The 19,382-nt window shown below is 56.7% G+C and overlaps 2 protein-coding genes across 2 annotated transcripts; one reads left to right on the forward strand and one right to left on the reverse strand.

Moving 5' to 3' along the window:
• Positions 1 to 1,454: 1,454 nt before the first annotated feature.
• Positions 1,455 to 9,187, forward strand: LOC135288807 (gap junction delta-2 protein-like). Its single transcript, XM_064402198.1, is given in 4 exon segments — positions 1,455 to 1,671; positions 4,004 to 4,418; positions 6,293 to 6,391; positions 6,393 to 9,187. Coding segments are annotated over 4 exon segments (1,089 nt in total). The 5' UTR covers positions 1,455 to 1,600; the 3' UTR covers positions 6,897 to 9,187.
• Positions 9,188 to 10,832: 1,645 nt separating this feature from the next.
• Positions 10,833 to 18,786, reverse strand: NOP53 (NOP53 ribosome biogenesis factor). Its single transcript, XM_064402141.1, has 12 exons — positions 18,777 to 18,786; positions 18,640 to 18,710; positions 17,562 to 17,659; positions 16,102 to 16,198; positions 15,506 to 15,618; positions 15,276 to 15,333; positions 14,278 to 14,379; positions 14,076 to 14,192; positions 13,658 to 13,860; positions 12,911 to 12,977; positions 11,757 to 11,833; positions 10,833 to 11,006 (listed from the first exon to the last, which is right to left on the reverse strand). The coding sequence occupies exons 1-12, from the start codon at positions 18,784 to 18,786 to the stop codon at positions 10,865 to 10,867; spliced, it is 1,155 nt and encodes a 384-aa protein (XP_064258211.1). The 3' UTR covers positions 10,833 to 10,864.
• Positions 18,787 to 19,382: the final 596 nt, after the last annotated feature.

Genomic DNA, 19,382 nt, shown 5'->3' on the forward strand with positions numbered 1-19,382 from the left:
GGGGACACCCCTGGAATTGGGGACCCCTCCCCAGAATTGGGGACCCCCCCCTCGGTATTGGGAACCCCCCCGGAATTGGGGACCCCCCGGAATTGGGGACAAACGCAGGATTAGGGACACGCCCCCAGGATTAGCGACGCCCACCCCCCAAAACGGGGCCCCCGGGGGGATCAGGGACCCCCTCCCAGAATTAGGGACCCCCCCCCAAAACTGGGCCCCCCCCAGTTCGGCCCCCCCGGTACCAGTAAAGGACATGGACTGGGAGCGGCGCCATGGCGGCAACTGCGCATGCGCGGGGGGCGGGGCCGCCGCCGGGGGCGGAGAAACCGCAAACCAGTAACACCAGTAAGACCAGTAAACCCAGTGAAACCAGTGAGAAACCAGTGAGGGACCAGTGAGAGACCAGAGAAACCAGAGAGGGACCAGTAACACCAGTGAGAAACCAGTAACACCAGTAAACCCAGTGAAACCAGTGAGAAAAACCAGTGAGAAACCAGTGAAACCAGTGAGGGACCAGTGAGGGACCTGAGAAACCAGAGAGAAACCAGTAAAACCAGTATGGGACCAGTAAACCCAGTGAAACCAGTGAGAAACCAGTGAGAGAAACCAGTGAGGGACCAGTAACACCAGTGAGAAACCAGTAACACCAGTAAAACCCAGTGAAACCAGTGAGAAAAACCAGTGAGAAACCAGTGAAACCAGTGAGGGACCAGAGAAACCAGAGAGAAACCAGTAAAACCAGTATGGGACCAGTAAACCCAGTGAAACCAGTGAGAAACCAGTAACACCAGTAAAACCCAGTGAAACCAGTGAGAAAAACCAGTGAGAGAAACCAGTGAGGGACCAGTGAGAAACCAGTAACACCAGTAAAACCCAGTGAAACCAGTGAGGGAGCACCAGAGAAACCAGTGAGAGAAACCAGTGAGAGACCAGTAAAACCAGTACGGGACCAGTAAAACCAGTAAAACCAGTACGGGACCAGTGACACCAGTGAGAGACCAGTGACACCAGTACTGTGACCAGTAAAACCAGTAGGGGGCCATCCTGGGACCAGTAAAAACAGGGCCCAGTCCCTCCCATTCCTCCCAGCCCCTCCCCCAGTCCCCCCCAGCCCCTCCCCCAGCCCCTCCCCCGGTTCCCCAGCCCACTCCCCCAGCTCTCCCAGTCCCTCCCAGTGCTCCCAGTCCCGCCCCTCCCCTCCCCCAGCGCTCCGATGGATCCCCGGGATCCGCTGGATCCGCCCGACCCCGGGGGGCGGGGGGGGGCGCCGCTGCTGAGCCGGGGGCCCCGGGGGGTCCCGGGGGGTCCCGGGGGGTCCCGGGGGGTCCCGGGGGGCTTGGGGGGGGTCCCGGGGGGCTTGGGGGGGGTCCCGGGGGGTCCCGGGGGGATCGGGGGGGATTCGTGAGGGGCTCGGGGGTCTCGGAGGTCCCGGAGGGCTTGGGGGGGGTCCCGGGTGGATCCGGGGATCCCGGGGGTCTTGAAGGGTCCCGGGGGTCCTGAGGGTCTCGGGGGGGTTTCCCGGGGGTCTCGGGGGGTCCCGGGGGATCCCAGGGGGTCTCGGGGGGGTTCCCGGGGGTCCCGGCGCCCCCCGGCCGGAGCCATGGGCGAATGGACGATCCTGGAGCGGCTGCTGGAGGCGGCGGTGCAGCAGCACTCCACCATGATCGGCAGGTCAGAGACCCCCGCGACCCCCGCCCCAAATCCACCCCGCGACCCCCGGATCCACCCCGAGACCCCTCGGATTCACCCCCAAACCGGGACCCCCGGATCCGCCCCAAAATACAGCCCGAGACCCCCCGGATCCACCCCGGGACCCCAAATCCCACCTCGAATCTCACCCCAAATCCCTCCCTGGGCCCTAAAATCCCACCCCAAATCCTCCCCTGGACCCCCGAATCCACCCCAAATTCCCTCGGATCCCCCCCAAATCCCCTCCCGGCACCCCCAAATCCTCCCCCAGGACCCCAAATCCCTCCCTGGGACCCCCTGAATCCACCCTGGGACCTCAAATCCCACCCCAAATCCTCCCCTGGACCCCCGAATCCACCCCAAATCCCCTCGGATCCCCCCTGGGACCCCCAAATCCCACCCCAAATCCCACCCGGGACCCCAAATCCCCCCTGGGACCCCCAAATCCATCCCCAGGACCCCAAATCCATCCCCAGGACCCCAAATCCCCTCCCAGACCCCCCAAATCTCCCCTGGGACCCCCAAATCCCACCCCAAATCCCTCCCCAGGCCCTACAATCCCCTCCCCCCCCCCCCGCCCCCCCCCCCGCCGCTGTCCCCTCCCCGCTGTCACCTCCCCTCGGGCAGCAGGTGACACTGGTGGCACTGGTGGCACTGGTGGCACTGGGACAGCTCGGGGTGGGGGGGAGGGAGGGAGGAAGAGGCCCCCACGTGTCCCCAAACCTGTCCCCACCCCCCGCCGGGCACCCGGGGGGGTTTGGGGGGGACAGGAGTGACCCCCGGGGGTGACCCCAGGTGGCCCCAGGTGACCCCGGGTGGCCCCGGTGGCTCAGGGCCACCCACGGCAGCACGTGGCCAGGGCAGCCACGGGGTGGCCAGGTGACACGGGGTGGCCAGGTGAGCCCGGGGGTGGCCAGGTGACACGGGGTGGCCAGGTGAGCCCCCATGTGACCCTGGGGTGGTCACCAGGTGAGCCTGGGGGGGCCAGGTGACCCTGCTGGTCATTCCCTGTCCCTGTGTCCATTTCCCTGACCCTGCTGGTCACTCCCTGTGTCCACTCCAAGGATCCTGCTGACCGTGGTGGTCATTCCCTGACCCTGCTGGCTGTAGTGGTCACTCCCTGTCCCTGTGTCCATTTTCCCTGACCCTGGTGGTCATTCCCTGACCCTGCTGGCCATCGTGGTCACTCCCTGTGTCCATCCCCAGGATCCTGTTGACCCCTCTGTGTCCCCCCCTCTGCAGGATCCTGCTGACGGTGGTGGTCACTCCCTGACAGTGCTGGTCATTCCCTGACCCTGCTGGCCATAGTGGTCACATCGCTGACCCTGCTGACCCTGCTGGTCACTCTGTGTCCCCTCCCCAGGATCCTGCTGACCGTGGTGGTCACTCCCTGACCCTGTGTCCATTTCCCTGATCCTGCTGGTCACTCCCTGACCGTGATGGTCACTCCCTGTGTCCCCTCCCCAGGATCCTGCTGACGGTGGTGGTCACTCCCTGACCCTGCTGACCCTGCTGGCCATAGTGGTCACTCCCTGTGTCCCTCCCCAGGATCCTGCTGACTGTGCTGGTCACTCCCTGACTGTGATGGTCACTCCTGACCCTGGTGGTCACTCCTTGACCCTGCTGGCCATAGTGGTCACTCTGTGTCCCCTCCCCAGATCCTGCTGACCGTGCTGGTCACTCCCTGACCCTGATGGTCACTCCCTGACAGTGCTGGTCACTCCCTGACCCTGCTGGCCATAGTGGTCACCTCCCTGTGTCCTTCCCCAGGATCCTGCTGACCATGGTGGTCACTCCCTGACCCTGATGGTCACTCCCTGTGTCCTCCCCAGGATCCTGCTGACGGTGCTGGTCACTTCCCTGACGGTGCTGGTCACTTCCCTGACTGTGCTGGCCATAGTGGTCACTCCGTGTCCCCCTCCCCAGGATCCTGCTGACCATGGTGGTCATTCCCTGACCCTGCTGACCCTGCTGGTCACTTCCCTGTGTCCCTCCCCAGGATCCTGCTGACTGTGATGGTCACTCCCTGACCCTGGTGGTCACTCCCTGACCCTGCTGACCGTGGTGGTCACTCTGTGTCCCTCCTGCAGGATCCTGCTGGCCATAGTGGTCATTCCCTGACCCTGCTGACCCTGCTGGTCACTCCCTGTGTCCCTCCCCAGGATCCTGCTGACGGTGGTGGGTCACTCCCTGACCCTGCTGACCCTGCTGGTCACTCTGTGTCCCTCCCCAGGATCCTGCTGACCGTGGTGGTCACTCCCTGACTGTGATGGTCACTCCCTGACCGTGGTGGTCACTCTGTGTCCCTCCCCAGGATCCTGCTGACGGTGGTGGTCATTTTCCGCATCCTGATCGTGGCCATCGTGGGCGAGACGGTCTACGAGGACGAGCAGACCATGTTCATGTGCAACACGCTGCAGCCGGGCTGCAACCAGGCGTGCTACGACAAAGCCTTCCCCATCTCGCACATCCGCTACTGGGTGTTCCAGATCATCCTGGTGTGCACGCCCAGCCTCTGCTTCATCACCTACTCCGTGCACCAGGCGGCCAAGCAGCGCGAGCGCCGCTGCTCCGTGCTGCAGCCGCTGCTGGAGCCGCGCCGGCCCCGCGGCGGCAACGCGCACGAGGGGGGCAAGGAGGAGCCCGAGGGCGGCGCGGGGCCGGCGCGGCCGCAGCGCAGCGCCAAGGCCAGGAGGCAGGAGGGCATCTCCCGGTTCTACGTCATCCAGGTGGGTGAAAATGGGTGAAAATGGGTAAAAATGGTGTAAAAACCATCTATAAACCGCAGCGCAGCGCCAAGGCAAGAGGCAGGAGGGCATCTCCCGGTTCTACGTCATCCAGGTGGGTTTGAACAGAGAAAATGGGTGAAAATGGGTAAAACTATCCATAAAACTGCAGCGCAGCACCAAGGCCAGGAGGCAGGAGGGCATCTCCCGGTTCTATGTGATCCAGGTGGGTTTGAACAGAGAAAATGGGTGAAAATGGTGTGAAAATGGGTGAAAATTGTGTGAAAATGGTTGTGAAAATGGGTGAAAATGGTGTAAAACTGTCTATAAAATGGCAGCGCAGCGCCAAGGCCAAGAGGCAGGAGGGCATCTCCCGGTTCTAGTCATCCAGGTGGGTGAAAATGGTGTGAAAATGGGTGAAAATGGTGTGAAAATGGTGTGAAAATGGGTGAAAATGGTGTGAAAATGGTGTAAAACCGTCTATAAAATGGCAGCGCAGCGCCAAGGCCAAGAGGCAGGAGGGCATCTCCCGGTTCTATGTGATACAGGTGGGTTTGAACAGAGAAAATGGGTGAAAATGGGTGAAAATGGTGTGAAAATGGGTGAGAATGGTGTAAAACCCTCCATAAAAACCGCAGCGCAGTGCCAAGGTGAAGCGGGAGGAGGGCATCTCCCGGTTCTACGTCATCCAGGTGGGTTTGAACAGAGAAAATGGTGTGAAAATGGGTAAAAATGGTGTGAAAATGGGTGAGAATGGTGTAAAACCATCCATAAAACCGCAGCGCAGCGCCAAGGCCAAGAGGCAGGAGGGCATCTCCCGGTTCTGTGTGATCCAGGTGGGTTTGAGTGGGTGAAAATGGGGTAAAATGGTGTAAAACCATCTATAAACCGCAGTGCCAAGGTGAAGAGGCAGGAGGGCATCTCCAGGGTTCTGGGGCACCCCCAACCCCTCACCTGTCCCCCCCTCGTGCCCAGGTGGTGCTCAGGAACGTTCTGGAAGGTTCCAGGGCACTCCCAGCCCCTCACCTGTCCCCCTCGTGCCCAGGTGGTGTTCAGGAACGTTCTGGAAGGTTCCGGGGGCACTCCCAGCCCCTCACCTGTCCCTCTCGTGCCCAGCTGGTGTTCAGGAACGTTCTGGAAGGTTCTGGGTCACTCCCAGCCCCTCACCTTTCCTCTCGTGCCCAGGTGGTGTTCAGGAACGTTCTGGAAGGTTCCGGGTCACTCCCAGCCCCTCACCTGTCCCTCTCATGCCCAGCTGGTGTTCAGGAACGTTCTGGAAGGTTCCAGGTCACCCCCAGCCCCTCACCTGTCCCCCTCGTGCCCAGGTGGTGTTCAGGAACGTTCTGGAAGGTTCTGGGGCACTCCCAGCCCCTCACCTGTCCCCTCTCATGCCCAGGTGGTGTTCAGGAACGTTCTGGAAGGTTCCAGGTCACTCCCAGCCCCTCACCTGTCCCCCTCGTGCCCAGGTGGTGTTCAGGAACGTTCTGGAAGGTTCCGGGGCACTCCCAGCCCCTCACCTGTCCCCCTCGTGCCCAGGTGGTGTTCAGGAACGTTCTGGAAGGTTCCAGGTCACCTCACCTGTCCCCCTCTCATGCCCAGGTGGTGTTCAGGAACGTTCTGGAAGGTTCCAGGTCACTCCCAAGCCCTCACCTGTCCCTCTCATGCCCAGCTGGTGTTCAGGAACGTTCTGGAAGGTTCCAGGTCACCCCCAGCCCCTCACCTGTCCCCCTCTCATGCCCAGGTGGTGTTCAGGAACGTTCTGGAAGGTTCCAGGTCACTCCCAAGCTCTCACCTGTCCCCCTCGTGCCCAGGTGGTGTTCAGGAACGTTCTGGAAGGTTCCAGCTCACCTCACACCTGTCCCCCCCCTCGTGCCCAGGTGGTGTTCAGGAACGCGCTGGAGATCGGCTTCCTGGGCGGCCAGTACTTCCTCTACGGCTTCAACGTGCCGGCCATCTTCGAGTGCGACCGCTACCCGTTGCGTCAAGGAGGTGGAGTGCTACGTGTCGCGGCCCACCGAGAAGAGCGTCTTCCTGGTCTTCATGTTCGCCGTCTCGGGCGTCTGCGTGCTGCTCAACCTGGCCGAGCTCAACCACCTGGGCTGGCGCAAGGTGCGCGCCGCCGTGCGCGGGGGCCCGCAGCGCAGGCCGCAAGAGCCTGGGCGACGCGCGCCGCAAGGACACCGGCGGCGGCCGCGGCGACGGCCACAACCGCGGTGCCGGCGCTGGGCAGGACGCAGAGCAGCGAGTCGGCCTACGTCTGATGGGATTGGGGTCAGGATTGGGATGGGATTGGGATTTTGGGGTCAGGATGGGATCCCAGAGCCTGGGCGACGTGCGCCGCAAGGAGACGGTGACGACCACGGCGACGGCGGCCGCGGTGCCGGCGCTGGGCAGGACGCAGAGCAGCGAGTCGGCCTACGTGTGATGGGATTGGGATTTGGGATTAGGATGGGATTGGGGTCAGGATTAGGATTGGACTGAGGTCAGGATTGGATCCCAGAGCCCGGGCGACGCGCGCCGCAAGGAGACGGTGACGACCACGGCGACGGCGGCCACGGTGCCGGCGCTGGCAGGACGCAGAGCAGCGAGTCGGGCCTACGTGTGATGGGATTGGGGTGGGATTTGGGATGGGATTGGGGTCAGGATTGGGACTGGGATGGGATCCCAGAGCCCAGGCGACGCGCGCCACAAGGACACGGTGACAACGGCAGCAGCCATGGCGGTGCCGGCGCTGGGCAGGACGCAGAGCATCAAGTCGGCCTACGTGTGATGGGATTGGGATTTGGGATTTGGGATGGGATCAAGACTGGGATGGGATCCCAGAGCCCGGGCGATGCGCGCCACAAGGACACGGTGACAACGGCCACGGTGCCGGCGCTGGGCAGGACGCAGAGCAGCGAGTCGGCCTACGTGTGATGGGATTGGGGTTAGGATGGGATTAGGATTGGGATGGGGTTGGGGTCAGGAAAGGGGACGGGCAGGTTTGGGATTGGGATGGAATGGGATTGGAGCCTGCGCTGGGCAGAGAGTCGGCCTAGGTGGGTTGGGACTGGGATTTGGGATGGGATTGGGGTCAGGATTGGGATTGGGATGGACAGGATTGGGATTGGGGTCAGGAAATGGGATTAGATTGGGATGGACAGAATTGGGATGGACAGGACTGGGATTGGGGTCAGGAAACAGAATGGGATTGGACTGGGATGGGATTGGGATTGGACTGGGATTGAATTGGGATTGGACTGGGATGGACAAGACCGGGATTGGGCTCAGGGGAGGGACTGGGCACGGGTTCAGCCCTGGACTGGAGCCAGAACTGGGAGAGTTTTGGTCCCAAACTGGTGGGGACCGGAACCAGAATTGTTGGGATTTCACCCCAAACTGTCGGGGTTTGGGGCCACAACTGCTGGGATTTCACCCCCGGATCGCCGGAGTTCGGAGCCGCCAAAATCGCCGGGAGTTGGACCCAAAATTGTCAGGATTTGGAACCAAAATCATCAGGAATTAGAGCGAAAATCATTGGGAATTGGACCCAAAATTGTCAGGATTTGAAACCAGAATCGCCGGGAATTTGAGCCAAAATCGCCAGGAATTGGAACCAAAATCGCTGGGAATTTTAGCCAAAATCATCAAGATTTGGACTGAAAAGGAGCAGGGATCACCCCCGAAGTGTTGGGGTTTCAGCCCAATTTCAAGGGGTTCAGACCCCAAACTGTGGGGATTTCATTCCCAAATTTCCAGGGTTTGTCCCCAAAACTGTGGAGGTTGGGCCTCAAAACTGTGGAGATTTCAGCCCCAAATTTCCGGGGTTTGTCCCCAAAAGCCCCAAGATTTCAGCCCCAAATCTCTGGGGTTTGCCCCCAAAACTGTCGGGGTTTGTCCCCAAACCCCCAAGATTTCAGCCCCAAATCTCCGAGGTTTGTCCCCAAAACTGTTGGGATTTCAGCCCCAAATTTCCGGGGTTTATCCCCAGAACCCTCAAGATTTCAGCCCCAAATCTCCAGAGTTTGTCCCCAAAACTGTTGGGATTTCAGCCCCAAATCTCCAGGGTTTGTCCCCAAATCCCCCAAAATTTCAGCCCCAAATTCCCGAATTTCAGAGGCAGAACTGCTGCAATTCTGCCCCAAAAATTTCTGGCTTTCGCTCCCAAAAACGCCAAAACTCCTCCCAAAAAATTCCAAGATTTTGGACCCAAATATCTGAGATTTATCCCCAAATCCATCGGGAATTCAGCCCTGAACTCCTCAGACCCCCCCAAAATCTCCCAATTTCAGGGTTTCACCCCAAAAGTTGCTGCTATTTTTTCCCCCCTCATTTTTTCCCCTTAATTTATGCCATTAATTTATCCCAATTTATATAATTTTATTCCCCTTAATCTCCATTTAATTTTGCCTCCCCCAGATGCAAATGGAGCTGGAATAATTTGCATTTGTTTGAGCTATTTGTATTTATTTTAGTGACATTTGTATTTATTCAGGGAGGTTTTTATTTATTTTGGGCTGTTGATATTTATTTTAGGGAATTTTTTATTTATTTTGGGGCATTTCTATTTATTTTAGTGAGATCTGTATTTATTTTAGGGAAATCTGTATTTATTTTTGGGAGGTTGTATTTATTTCAGGAGGTTTGTATTAATTTTGGGGGGATTTCTATTAATTTTGGGGGGGTTTATATTAATTTTAGGAATATTTGCATTCATTCTTAAAGCTTTGCAATTTTATTTAGAGCTTTTTATTTCTTTTGGGGGGCGTTTATTAAAATTTGTATTTATTTGAGGAGGAATATTAATTTTTTTGGGGGGGGGGGTTAGAGGTGCTGGGGGGGCAGAGCCCCCAAAATGGGCTCAGATCCCTCAAAATTGGGTCAGAACATCCTAAAATGGGATCAGAGCCCCCAAAATGACCCCAGATCCCCCTAAAATGGGATCAGAGACCCCGAAATGGGATCAGACCCCTCCCAAAATTGGGTCAGAACCTCCTAAAATGGGATCAGAGCCCCCGAAAATGGGATCAGAGCCCCCGAAAATGGGATCAGAGACCCCCAAAATTGGGTCAGAACCTCCTAAAATGGGTTTAGAGCCCCCCAAAATGGCCCCAGACCCCCCCAAAATGGATCAGAACCCCCCAAATATGGGCTCAGAGACCCCAAAATGAGCTCAGATCCCCCCAAAATAGGATCAGACCCCCCAAAACGAGCTTGGACCCCCCCCAAAATGGCCCCAGACACCCCCAAAATGGGCTCAGAACCTCAAAAATTAGTTTAGAGCCCCCAAAATGGGCTCAAACCCCCCCCCCCAAATGAGCTCAGAGCCCCCAAAATTGGCTCAGAACCTCCTAAAATGAACTGACCCCCCCCAAAATGGGCTCAGACCCCCCAAAATGGGCTCAAAACCCCCAAAATGGGCTCAGAGTCCCCCAAAAATGGGATCAGAACCCCCCAAGATCGACTCAGAACCCCCCAAATGGCCCCAGACCCCCCTAAATGGGCACAGAGCCCCCAAAATTATCTCAGATCCCTCCAAAATGGGTTCAGAACCCCCAAAATGGGATCAGACCCCCCCAAATATGGGCTCAGAGACCCCCCAAAATGGGTTTAGAGCCCCCAAAATGGCCCCAGACCCCCCAAAATGGGATCAACCCCCCCCCAAAATGGGATCAAACCCCCCTAAATGGGCTCAGAGACCCCAAAAATGAGCTCAGACCCCCCAAAATGGGATCAGAGCCCCCAAAATGGGTTCAGACCCCCAAAAATGGGCACAGACTTCCCCAAAATTGGATCAGACCCCCCCCAAAATGGGATCAGAACCTCAAAAATGGGTTTAGAGCCCCCCAAAATTGGGTCAGAACCCCCAAAATGGGATCAGACCCCCCAAATATGGGCTCAGAGACCCCAAAAATGGGTTCAGATCACCCCAAAATGGGTTTAGAGCCCCCCAAATGGAATCAGACCCCCCCAAAATGGGATCAACCCCCCCCAAAATGGGTTTAGCCCCCCAAAATGACCCCAGACCCCCCTAAAATAGGTTCAGAGCCCCCTAAAATGGGTTTAGAGCCCCCCAAAATGGAATCAGAGCCCCCAAAATGGGATCAGAACTCCCTAAAATGGGTTTAGAACCCTCCAAAATGGGATCAAACCCCCCCAAAATGGGTTCAGAACCTCCTAAAATGGGCTCAGATCCCCCAAAAATTGGGTCAGAACCTCCTAAAATGGGTTTAGAGCCCCCAAATTGACCCCAGACCCCCCAAAATGGGATCAGTGACCCCAAAATGGCCCCAGACCCCCCCAAAATGGATCAGAGACCCCCCAAAATTGGGTCAGAACCCCCCAAAATTGGGTTCTGACCTCCTAAAATGGGATCAGAGCCCCCAAAATGGCCCCAGACCCCCAAAATCCCCACAAAAGACCCCAAACCCGCAGCTGCTCCAAGGGATTTATTTGGGGAGGGGTCCCGCTCAAAGCCTGGAACAGAAATGGGGGAGGGGGTCAAGGGGGGGTCCCGAATTTTGGGGCTCCCCCCCCAGGACCCCCGGACTCACGTCACCTTCCCGGAAGGATCTTTTCTCCACGTATTTCACCCGGTAACGCCGCTTGAATCTGGGGGAAAAAAACCCCAAAATTGGGTCAGAAACGCAAAAATTTGGGGGTTTTCCATAAATTTGGGGGTTTTTGGGAAATCTGGGGGTTTTTTCATGTGAAATTTGAGATTTTCCGTGAAAATTTTGGGGTTTTCTGTGTAAATGCTGGGGTTTTGCCCTGAACTTTGGGGTTTTTTACCCCTGAATTTTGTTTTTTTCTTCCTGAATTTTGGGGTTTTTTTCCCCCAAATTTTGGTTTTTACCCCTAAATTTCGGGGGTTTTTCTCCCCAAATTTCGGGGTTTTTTTCCCCCAAATTTTGGGGGTTTTTCCCCTGAATTTTGGCTTTTCCTTCTGAATTTTGGTTTTTTCCCCCTGATTTTTGGGGTTTTCCCCCTGAATTTTGGGTTACTTTCCCTCTGAATTTTGCCTCTTTTCCCCCGAATTTTGGTTTTTTGCCCTGAATTTGTTTTTTCCCCTGAATTTGTTTATTTTTTCCCCCTGAATTTCATTTTTTTCCCTGGAATTTTGATGTTTTTCCCTCTGAATTTTGGGGTTTTTTCCCCCGGAATTTTGGGGTTTTTTTTCCTGAATTTTTTTTCCCCCCAAATTTTGATTTTTTTCCCTCTAAATTTTGGGTTTTTTTCCCCTGAATTTCCTTTTTTTCCCCCGAATTTAGTTTTTTTCCCCCCCGAATTTTATTTTTTTTCCCCCAAATTATATTTTTTACCCTAAATTTTGGTTTTTTCCCCCAATTCTGAGTGACTCACTTGGCCCTGAGGCGCGGCTCGATCATGTTCCTCCTCTGGAGGCTCTTGAAGCGATCCCTGAGCACGTTCCCCTCGGGCTGGGACACCAAAAACAATTCCAAAATCCCATTTTTAGCCATTCCTGAACTTTTTTTTGCTTTTTTCCCCCAAAATCGGGGGTCTCAGCAGCCTCAGCCCCCCCGGGGTCTCGTCCCCGTGACCAAACCCCGGGACCCCCAAAGCTTCACATCCCCAGAGCTGGGATTCTCACAGCGCAAGGATGGCTCTCATCAGGGGCTGCTGGACACCAAAAACGGGCAAATTCACCCCAAAATGGGCAGCTAGGAAAAATAATGGAGGTTTTCCCACCAAAAATGGGGATTTTCAAAAAAAAAAGGGGATTTTTCCACCCAAAATGGGGATTTTTCCCCTAAAAATGGGGATTTTTCCCCCACCAAAGAAATTGGGATTTTTTTCCCCAAAAATCATGATTTCCCCACAAAAAATGGGGCTTTTCCTCAAAAAATTAGGATTTTTCTCAAAAAATTGGGATTTTTTTTCCCCCAAAATGGGGATTTTTCCCCTAAAAATGGAGATTTTTTTTCCCCCAAACCAGAGATTTACACACAAAAATGGGAATTTTCACCCCAAAATGGGGATTTTTCACATCAAAATGGGGATTTTGTAAAAAATAATTGATATTTTCCCCCCAAAAAAAATTGGAATTTTTTTTTCTCCCAAAATTATGGTTTCCCCCCCAAAAATGGTGCTTTTCCTCAAAAAAATGGGATTTTTCCCCCCAAAGTGGAAGTTTTTCCTATAAACATGGGGATTTTTCACCAAAAAATGGAGATTTTTTCCCCCAAAAACCAGAGATTTACCTCCAAAAATGGGGATTTTCACCCTAAAATGGGCATTTTCACCCCAAAATGGGGATTTAAAAAAATAATCGAGATTCCCCCCCCAAAATGGGGGGTTTTCCCCAGAACTGAGAATTTTCCCCAAAAAATGGGGATTTTCCCCACAAAAATGTGCATTTCCCCCCCCAAAAAAGTGATTTTTCCCCCCAAAAATGGGGATTCTCCCCACAAAAATGAGATTTTTTTCCCCAAATGGGATTTTACCAAAAAAAGAGGATTTTTTCCCAAAAATGGGGATTTTTCCCCCAAACCCACCCGGAGGCTCCTCAGGGACTCGGGCAGTTCCTCGCTCAGCTGCACCTCGGGGTCGGGATCCTCGTAGCTGCAAAGCACCAAAATTGGCATTTTTGGCCTCAAAATCCCCATTTCCAACCCCAAATCCCATTTCCCCCCCCCCCCAAACCCCATTTCCACCCCCAAATCCCCTTTTTTTCCCACCCCAATCCCCATTTCCCCCCCCCAAATCTCAATTTCCCACCCTAATCCCCGATTTCCCATCCCAAATCCTCCATTTTACTCCCCAAATTCCCATTTTCCACCCCAAACCCCATTTCCACCCCCCAGACCCGCATTTCCCCACCCCAAATCCCCCCAGACCCCATTTCCCCTTCCCCAAACCCCCTTTCCCCTACCCCTAATCTCATTTCCCACCCCAAATCCCATTTCCCACCCCAAACCCCTTTTCTTCCACCCCAACCCCCTTTTCCCCTCCCGAAATCTCCATTTTCCCCACCCCAAACCCCATTTCCCCCCACCCCAAACCCCCCCAGACCCCATTTCCCCCCCCAGACCCCATTTCCCCCACCCCAAACCCCATTTCCCCCACCCCAAACCCCATTTCCCCCACCCCAGACCCCATTCCCCCCCCCCCCCAAACCCCATTTCCCCACCCCAAACCCCATTTCCCCCACCCCAAACCCCCCCAGACCCATTTCCCCCACCCCAAACCCCCCCAGACCCCATTTCCCCCCCCCCAGACCCATTTCCCCCCCGGTTCCCCACCGGAGCCGTCCCAGCCGTTTCGGGGCCGTTTCCCGCAGCCGCCGGCGCCGATCCCGCAGCAGCCGCCGGCGCCGCAGCTCCGCGTCCCGCAGCAGCAGGGCCCGGCGCAGGGAGCGCAGCTGGAACAGCCCCTGCCGCCTCTGCAGGGCCAGCCGGGCACGGGCACGGGCACCAGCCTGGGCACAAACCCCATAAATGAACTCCTGACCCCCATAAACCCAGCCCTGACCCCATAAACCCAGCCCCGGTCCCGTCCCGCAGCAGCAGGGCCCGGCGCAGGGAGCGCAGCTGGAACAGCCCCTGCCGCCTCTGCAGGGCCAAGCCGGGCACGGGCGCGGGCACCAGCCTGGGCACAGACCCCACAGATCCATCAGGGATCCCATAAATGAACCCCTGACCCCATAAATGAACCCCTGACCCCATAAACCCAGCCCCGGGTCCCGTCCCGGAGCAGCAGGGCCCGGCGCAGGGAGCGCAGCTGGAACAGCCCCTGCCGCCTCTGCAGGGCCAGCCGGGCACGGGCACGGGCACCAGCCTGGGCACAGACCCCATAAACCCATCAGGGATCCCATAAATGAACCCTGACCCCATAAATGAACCCCTGACCCCGCAGAGCCAGCCCCGGTCCCGTCCCGCAGCAGCAGGGCCCGGCGCAGGGAGCGCAGCTGGAACAGCCCCTGCCGCCTCTGCAGGGCCAGCCGGGCACGGGCACGGGCACCAGCCTGGGCACAGGCCCCATAAATGAACCCTGACCCCATAAATGAACCCCTGACCCCACAGAGCCAGCCCTGACCCCACAAACCCAGCCCTAATCCCATAAACCCATCAGGGATCCCATATACCCAGCCCTGACCCCCACAGATCCCTCCCTTGTCCCGCTCCCCTCAATCTCAATCCCGACCCCCAACCGTGATCGCACTCCTGACCCCAATCCCAACCCCATTTCCCTCAATCCTGACCCCAATCCCCACCCCACTCCCCTCGATCCTGACCCCAATCCTGACCCCCAACCCCAATCCCACTCCCCTCAATCCCGACGCCAATCCCCACCCCACTCCCCTCAATCCTGACCCCAATCCCAACCCCAATCCTGATCCTATTCCTGACCCCAATCCCAACCCCGTTTCCCTCAATCCTGACCCCAATCCCAACCCCTATCCCACTCCCTCAATCCTGACCCCAATCCCCACCCCACTCCCCTCAATCCTGACCCCAATCCCGAGCCCACTCCCCTTAGATCCCAACCCCAATCCTGACCCTCAATCCCACTCCCCTCAATCCTGACCCTGACCCTAACCCCAGCCCCACTCCCCTCAATCCTGACCTCAATCCCAACCCCAATCCCAACCCAAATCCCCTCAATCCCAATGCTAACCCCAACCCAAATCCTGACCCCAATCCCAACCCTACGCTCCTCAATCCTGACCCCAATCCCAATCCCCTCAACCCCGACTCCAATCCCAATCCTAACCCCAATCCCGACCCAAATCCCCTCAATCCCAACCCCAATCCTGACCCCAATCCTGACCCAAATCCCCTCAATCCAATCCCCGACCCCAATCCCAATCCCAACCCCAATCCCAATCCCAACCCCAACCCCAATCCCAATCCCCCTCACCTTCTCCCTCAGCTCCTTCTCCTTGCGCCGCTGTTTCTCGGTTTTGCGCTGGGGCTGCTCCCGGTGCCGCAATCCCGACCCCAATCCCAACCCCGACCCCAATCCCAATCCCGACCCCAATCCCAACCCCAATCCCAATCCCAACCCCAACCCCAATCCCAATCCCCCTCACCTTTTCCCTCAGCTCCTTCTCCTTGCGCCGCTGTTTCTCAGTTTTCCTCTGGGGCTGTTCCCGGTGCCGGGGCGGATCCCGCTGCTCCTCGTCCTCCTTCTCCTGCTGCCCTTCCTCCTCCTCCTCCTCCTCCTCCAGCAGCCCCTGCAGCTGCTCGCGCAGCACGGCCTCCTAGGGACCCCAAAGTCGGGGGGTCAGACCCCAAATCCTGGCGGTCAGACCCCAAATTCGGGGGGCAGACCCCAAATTCTAGGGAGCAGACCCCAAATTCTGGAGCTCAGATCCCAAATTCAGAGCTCACACCCCAAATTCTGGGGATTGGACCCCAAATTCCAGGACTCAGACCCCAAATTCTGGGGATCAGATCCCAAATTCAGGGGGCAGACCCCAAAACCTGGGGGCAGACCCCAAATTCTGGAGCTCAAACCCCAAATTCCAGGGCTCAGACCCCAAATTATGGGGCTCAGACCCCAAATTCCAGGTTCAGACCCCAAATTCCAGGTTCAGACCCCAAATTATGGGGCTCAGACCCCAAATTCCGGGGCTCAGACCCCAAATCCCAGAGCTCACACCCCAAATTTTGGGACCCAGATCCCAAATTTGGGGTCCCAGACCCAATCCCAAACCCAGACCCCGCATTTGGGGCGTCCCCACCTGTGAGGGCGGCTCCTCGGTGACCTTCAGCCTCCTCTCCACCTTCTCCTCCTCCCTCCTCCTCCTCGTCTCCACCTCCAGCGCCCGCAGCAGCAGCTCCTGCAAAGGGGGCACCCCAAAAACCCTCCTCAGACCCCAAAAACCACCCCAAAAACTGACTAAAAACCTGTCCCAAAAACCCTTCTGAGACCCCATAAACCACCCCAAAACTGTCCCAAAATCACCACAAAACGTACACCCAAAATTACCCCAAAAACAACCCCAAAAATCTCCGAGACCCCAAAAACCACCCCAAAACTACCCCAAAAACTGCCCCAAACCACCCCAAAAAACATCCAAAAACCACCCCAAAACTTGCCCCAAAACCACCCCAAAAACTATCCCAAAACCACTCCAAAAATACCCCCAAAAATACCCCTAAAAACCACCCCAAAACCCTTTGAGACCCCCAAAACCACCCCAAAATCTCCACAAAAACTTCCTGGGAACCCCAAAACCCTTCTGAGACCCCAAACCCCCCTGGGACCCCTTAAACCACCCCAGTCCTCCCCTCAAACCCCATCACAGCCCCCCAAAAACTCCTCAAGACCCCCAAAAACCCCTCTAGACCCCCCAAAAAACCCTCAAGACACCCCAAACTCCCTCTAGACCCCCCAAAAACTCCTCTAAGCCCCCCAAAACCACTAAGAACCCCCCTAAACCCCTCAAAAACTCCTCTAGATCCCAAAACCCCCTCTAGACCCCCCCAAAATCCTCCAAAAACCCCTCAAGACCCCCCAGAACCCTAAGAACACCCAAAAAATCCTCAAGAGCCCCCCAAAAAACCCCTCAAGAGCCCCCCCAAAAACCCCCTAAACCCCTCAAGACATCCCCAAAAAACCCTCAAGATCCCCAAAACCCCCTGAAGACCCCCCAAAAACCCCTCAAGACCCATAAACCCCCCCAAAACCCCCTCAAGACCCCCAAAAACCACCAAAATTCCACCCCAAAACCCCCTCTAGACCCCCCAAAAACCCCTCAAGACCCCCCAGAACCCCTAAGAACACCAAAAAATTATCAAGAGCCCCCCTAAAAACCCCAAGAGCCCCCCAAAACCCCCCATAACCCCTCAAGACTCCCCAAAACCCCTCAAGACCCCCCCAAACCCCTCAAGACACCCCAAAACCCACTCAAGACCCCCCAAAAACCCCTCAAGACCCCCCCAAAACCCACTCAAGACCCCTAAAAACCCCCCAAAAAAACCCATCAAGACCCCCCAGAACCCCTAAAAACCCCCAAAAACCCCTCCAGACCCCCCTCAAGACCCCCCAAAACCCCTCTGAGCCACCCAAAAACCCCCGAGCCCCCCAAAACCCCTTTAGACCCCCCCCGCAAATTCCACCCCAAAACCCATAAGAACCCCCCAAAACCCCCTCCAGACGCCCCCAAAGACCCCCAAGACCCCCCCAAGACACCCCAAATCCTGGTGGGCCTGGAAGGGGGGGTTGTAGGAGCCCCCCTGGCCGATGACCTCCACGGGGGGGAGGGGCGAGGGCTTGGCCTGGAGCCGGGGGGGGCGCTGGGGAAAGAGGGGGGGGGGGACACCCCAAAATGAGACCCCCGGCCTTGGGGGGACTCTGGGGGGTCCCAGGGGGTTTTGGGGGTCCCAGGAGTGTTTTTGGGGTGGTTTTTGGGGGGGTCCCAGGGGTGTTTTTGGGGGTCCCAAGAGGATTTTGAGGTCCTGGGGGATTTTGGGGGTCCCAGGGGGATTTTGGGGGGTGCCAGGGGAGTTTTGGGGGGTACCAAGGGGATTTTGAGGAGGTCCTGAGGGGTTTGGGGGGTTCCCAGGGGGATTTTGGGGATCCCAGAGGTGTTTTGGGGGGTCCCAGCAAGACTTTGGAGGGTTTTTGGGGGTCCCAGGGCTGTTTTTGGGGGTCCCAGGTGAATTTTGGGGTCCCAGGGCTGTTTTTGGGGGTCCCCAAGTGAATTTTGGGGGTCCCAGGGCTAATTTTGGGGTGTTTTTTGGGGGGGTCCCAGGATGGTTTTGGGCTGCTTTTGGGGTCCCGGGTGAATTTTGGAGCTCCCAGAGTTTTTTGGGGAGTTTTTTGGGGGTCCCTGAGTGTTTTTGGGGGTCCCAGCAGGATTTTGGGATGTTTTTGGGGAGTTTTTGAGGGTCCCCAGGTGTTTTTGGGGGTCCAAGCAGGATTTTGGCATGTTTTTGGGGAGTTTTTGGGGGTCCCCAGGTGTTTTTGGGGGTCCCAGCAGGATTTTGGGATGTTTTGGGGAGTTTTTGGCGGTCCCCGGGGGTTTTTGGGGGTCCCAGCAGGATTTTGGGATGTTTTTGGGGAGTTTTTGGGGTCCCGGGGTGTTTTGGGGGGTCCTAGGAATGTTTTTGGGGAGATTTTGGGGTCCCAGGATGTTTTTGGGGTGATTTTGGGGGTCCCGGGTGAATTTTGGGGCTCCCAGAGTTTTTTTGGGGAGTTTTTGGGGGTCCCGGGGTGTTTTTGGGGGTCCCAGCAGGATTTTGGGATGTTTTTGGGGAGTTTTTGGGGGTCCCACCTGCACCCTCATCCTCTTGGTCTGCTGCAGGTACCAGGGGTCCTGCCCGGCCAGGGGGGCGTCCAGGGGGTCTGGGGGGGCACAGAAACCTCAGCCAGGGGCTCCCCAAAATCCCCCCAGCCCCAAAATTAATTAACCCTCCCCCATCCTAAAAATCCCACCCAAAATTTAACAGATCCCCCCAAAAAAACACCCCCACAACCCCAAAAAATCCCACATTTCAACAAGCCGCACAAAGATCTTCCCCAACCCAAAATCCCCCCCCCCCAAATTTTAAGAAACCCCCCAAAAATTACCCCCAACCCAAAAATCCCCCCCAAATTTTACCAAGCCCCCCCCCAAACCTCCCCCAAATTGTACCAAGGCCCCCCAAAATCCCCCCAAATAGTATCAAGCCCCAAAAAATCTCCCCAGAACCCCAAAAATTCTCCCCAAATTTTAAGAAAATCCCCTCAAATCCCTCCCAAAATCACACCAAGCCCCCCCAAATCCCCCCCAAATTGTACCAAGCTCCCAAAATCTCCCCAGAACCCCAAAAATTCTCCCCAAATTTTCAGAAATCCCACCCAAATTCTCCCCCAAATTTTAACAAATCCCCCCAAATTGTCCCAAGCCCCCACAAAAACCCCTGAAGTCCACCCCAAATTACACCAAGCCCCCCCAAACCCCCTCAAATCCCCCCCCAAATCATCCCAACCCCCCTCAAATCCCCCCAATTTGTACCAAGCCCCCCCAAACCCTCC

This window comes from Passer domesticus, chromosome 35 (genome assembly GCF_036417665.1).
Source record: "Passer domesticus isolate bPasDom1 chromosome 35, bPasDom1.hap1, whole genome shotgun sequence".
Lineage (NCBI taxonomy): Eukaryota > Metazoa > Chordata > Aves > Passeriformes > Passeridae > Passer > Passer domesticus.

Excerpts from the sequence above, each read along its gene's own strand:
- NOP53 (XM_064402141.1), bottom strand. Across the intron at positions 15,619-16,101 it reads CCGAGGAGCCGCCCTCACAG|GAGGCCGTGCTGCGCGAGCA; the intron begins GTGGGGACGCCC and ends TGGGGTCCCTAG. Across the intron at positions 14,193-14,277 it reads TGCTGCGGGACGGGACCGGG|GCTGGTGCCCGTGCCCGTGC; the intron begins GCTGGCTCTGCG and ends GTCTGTGCCCAG.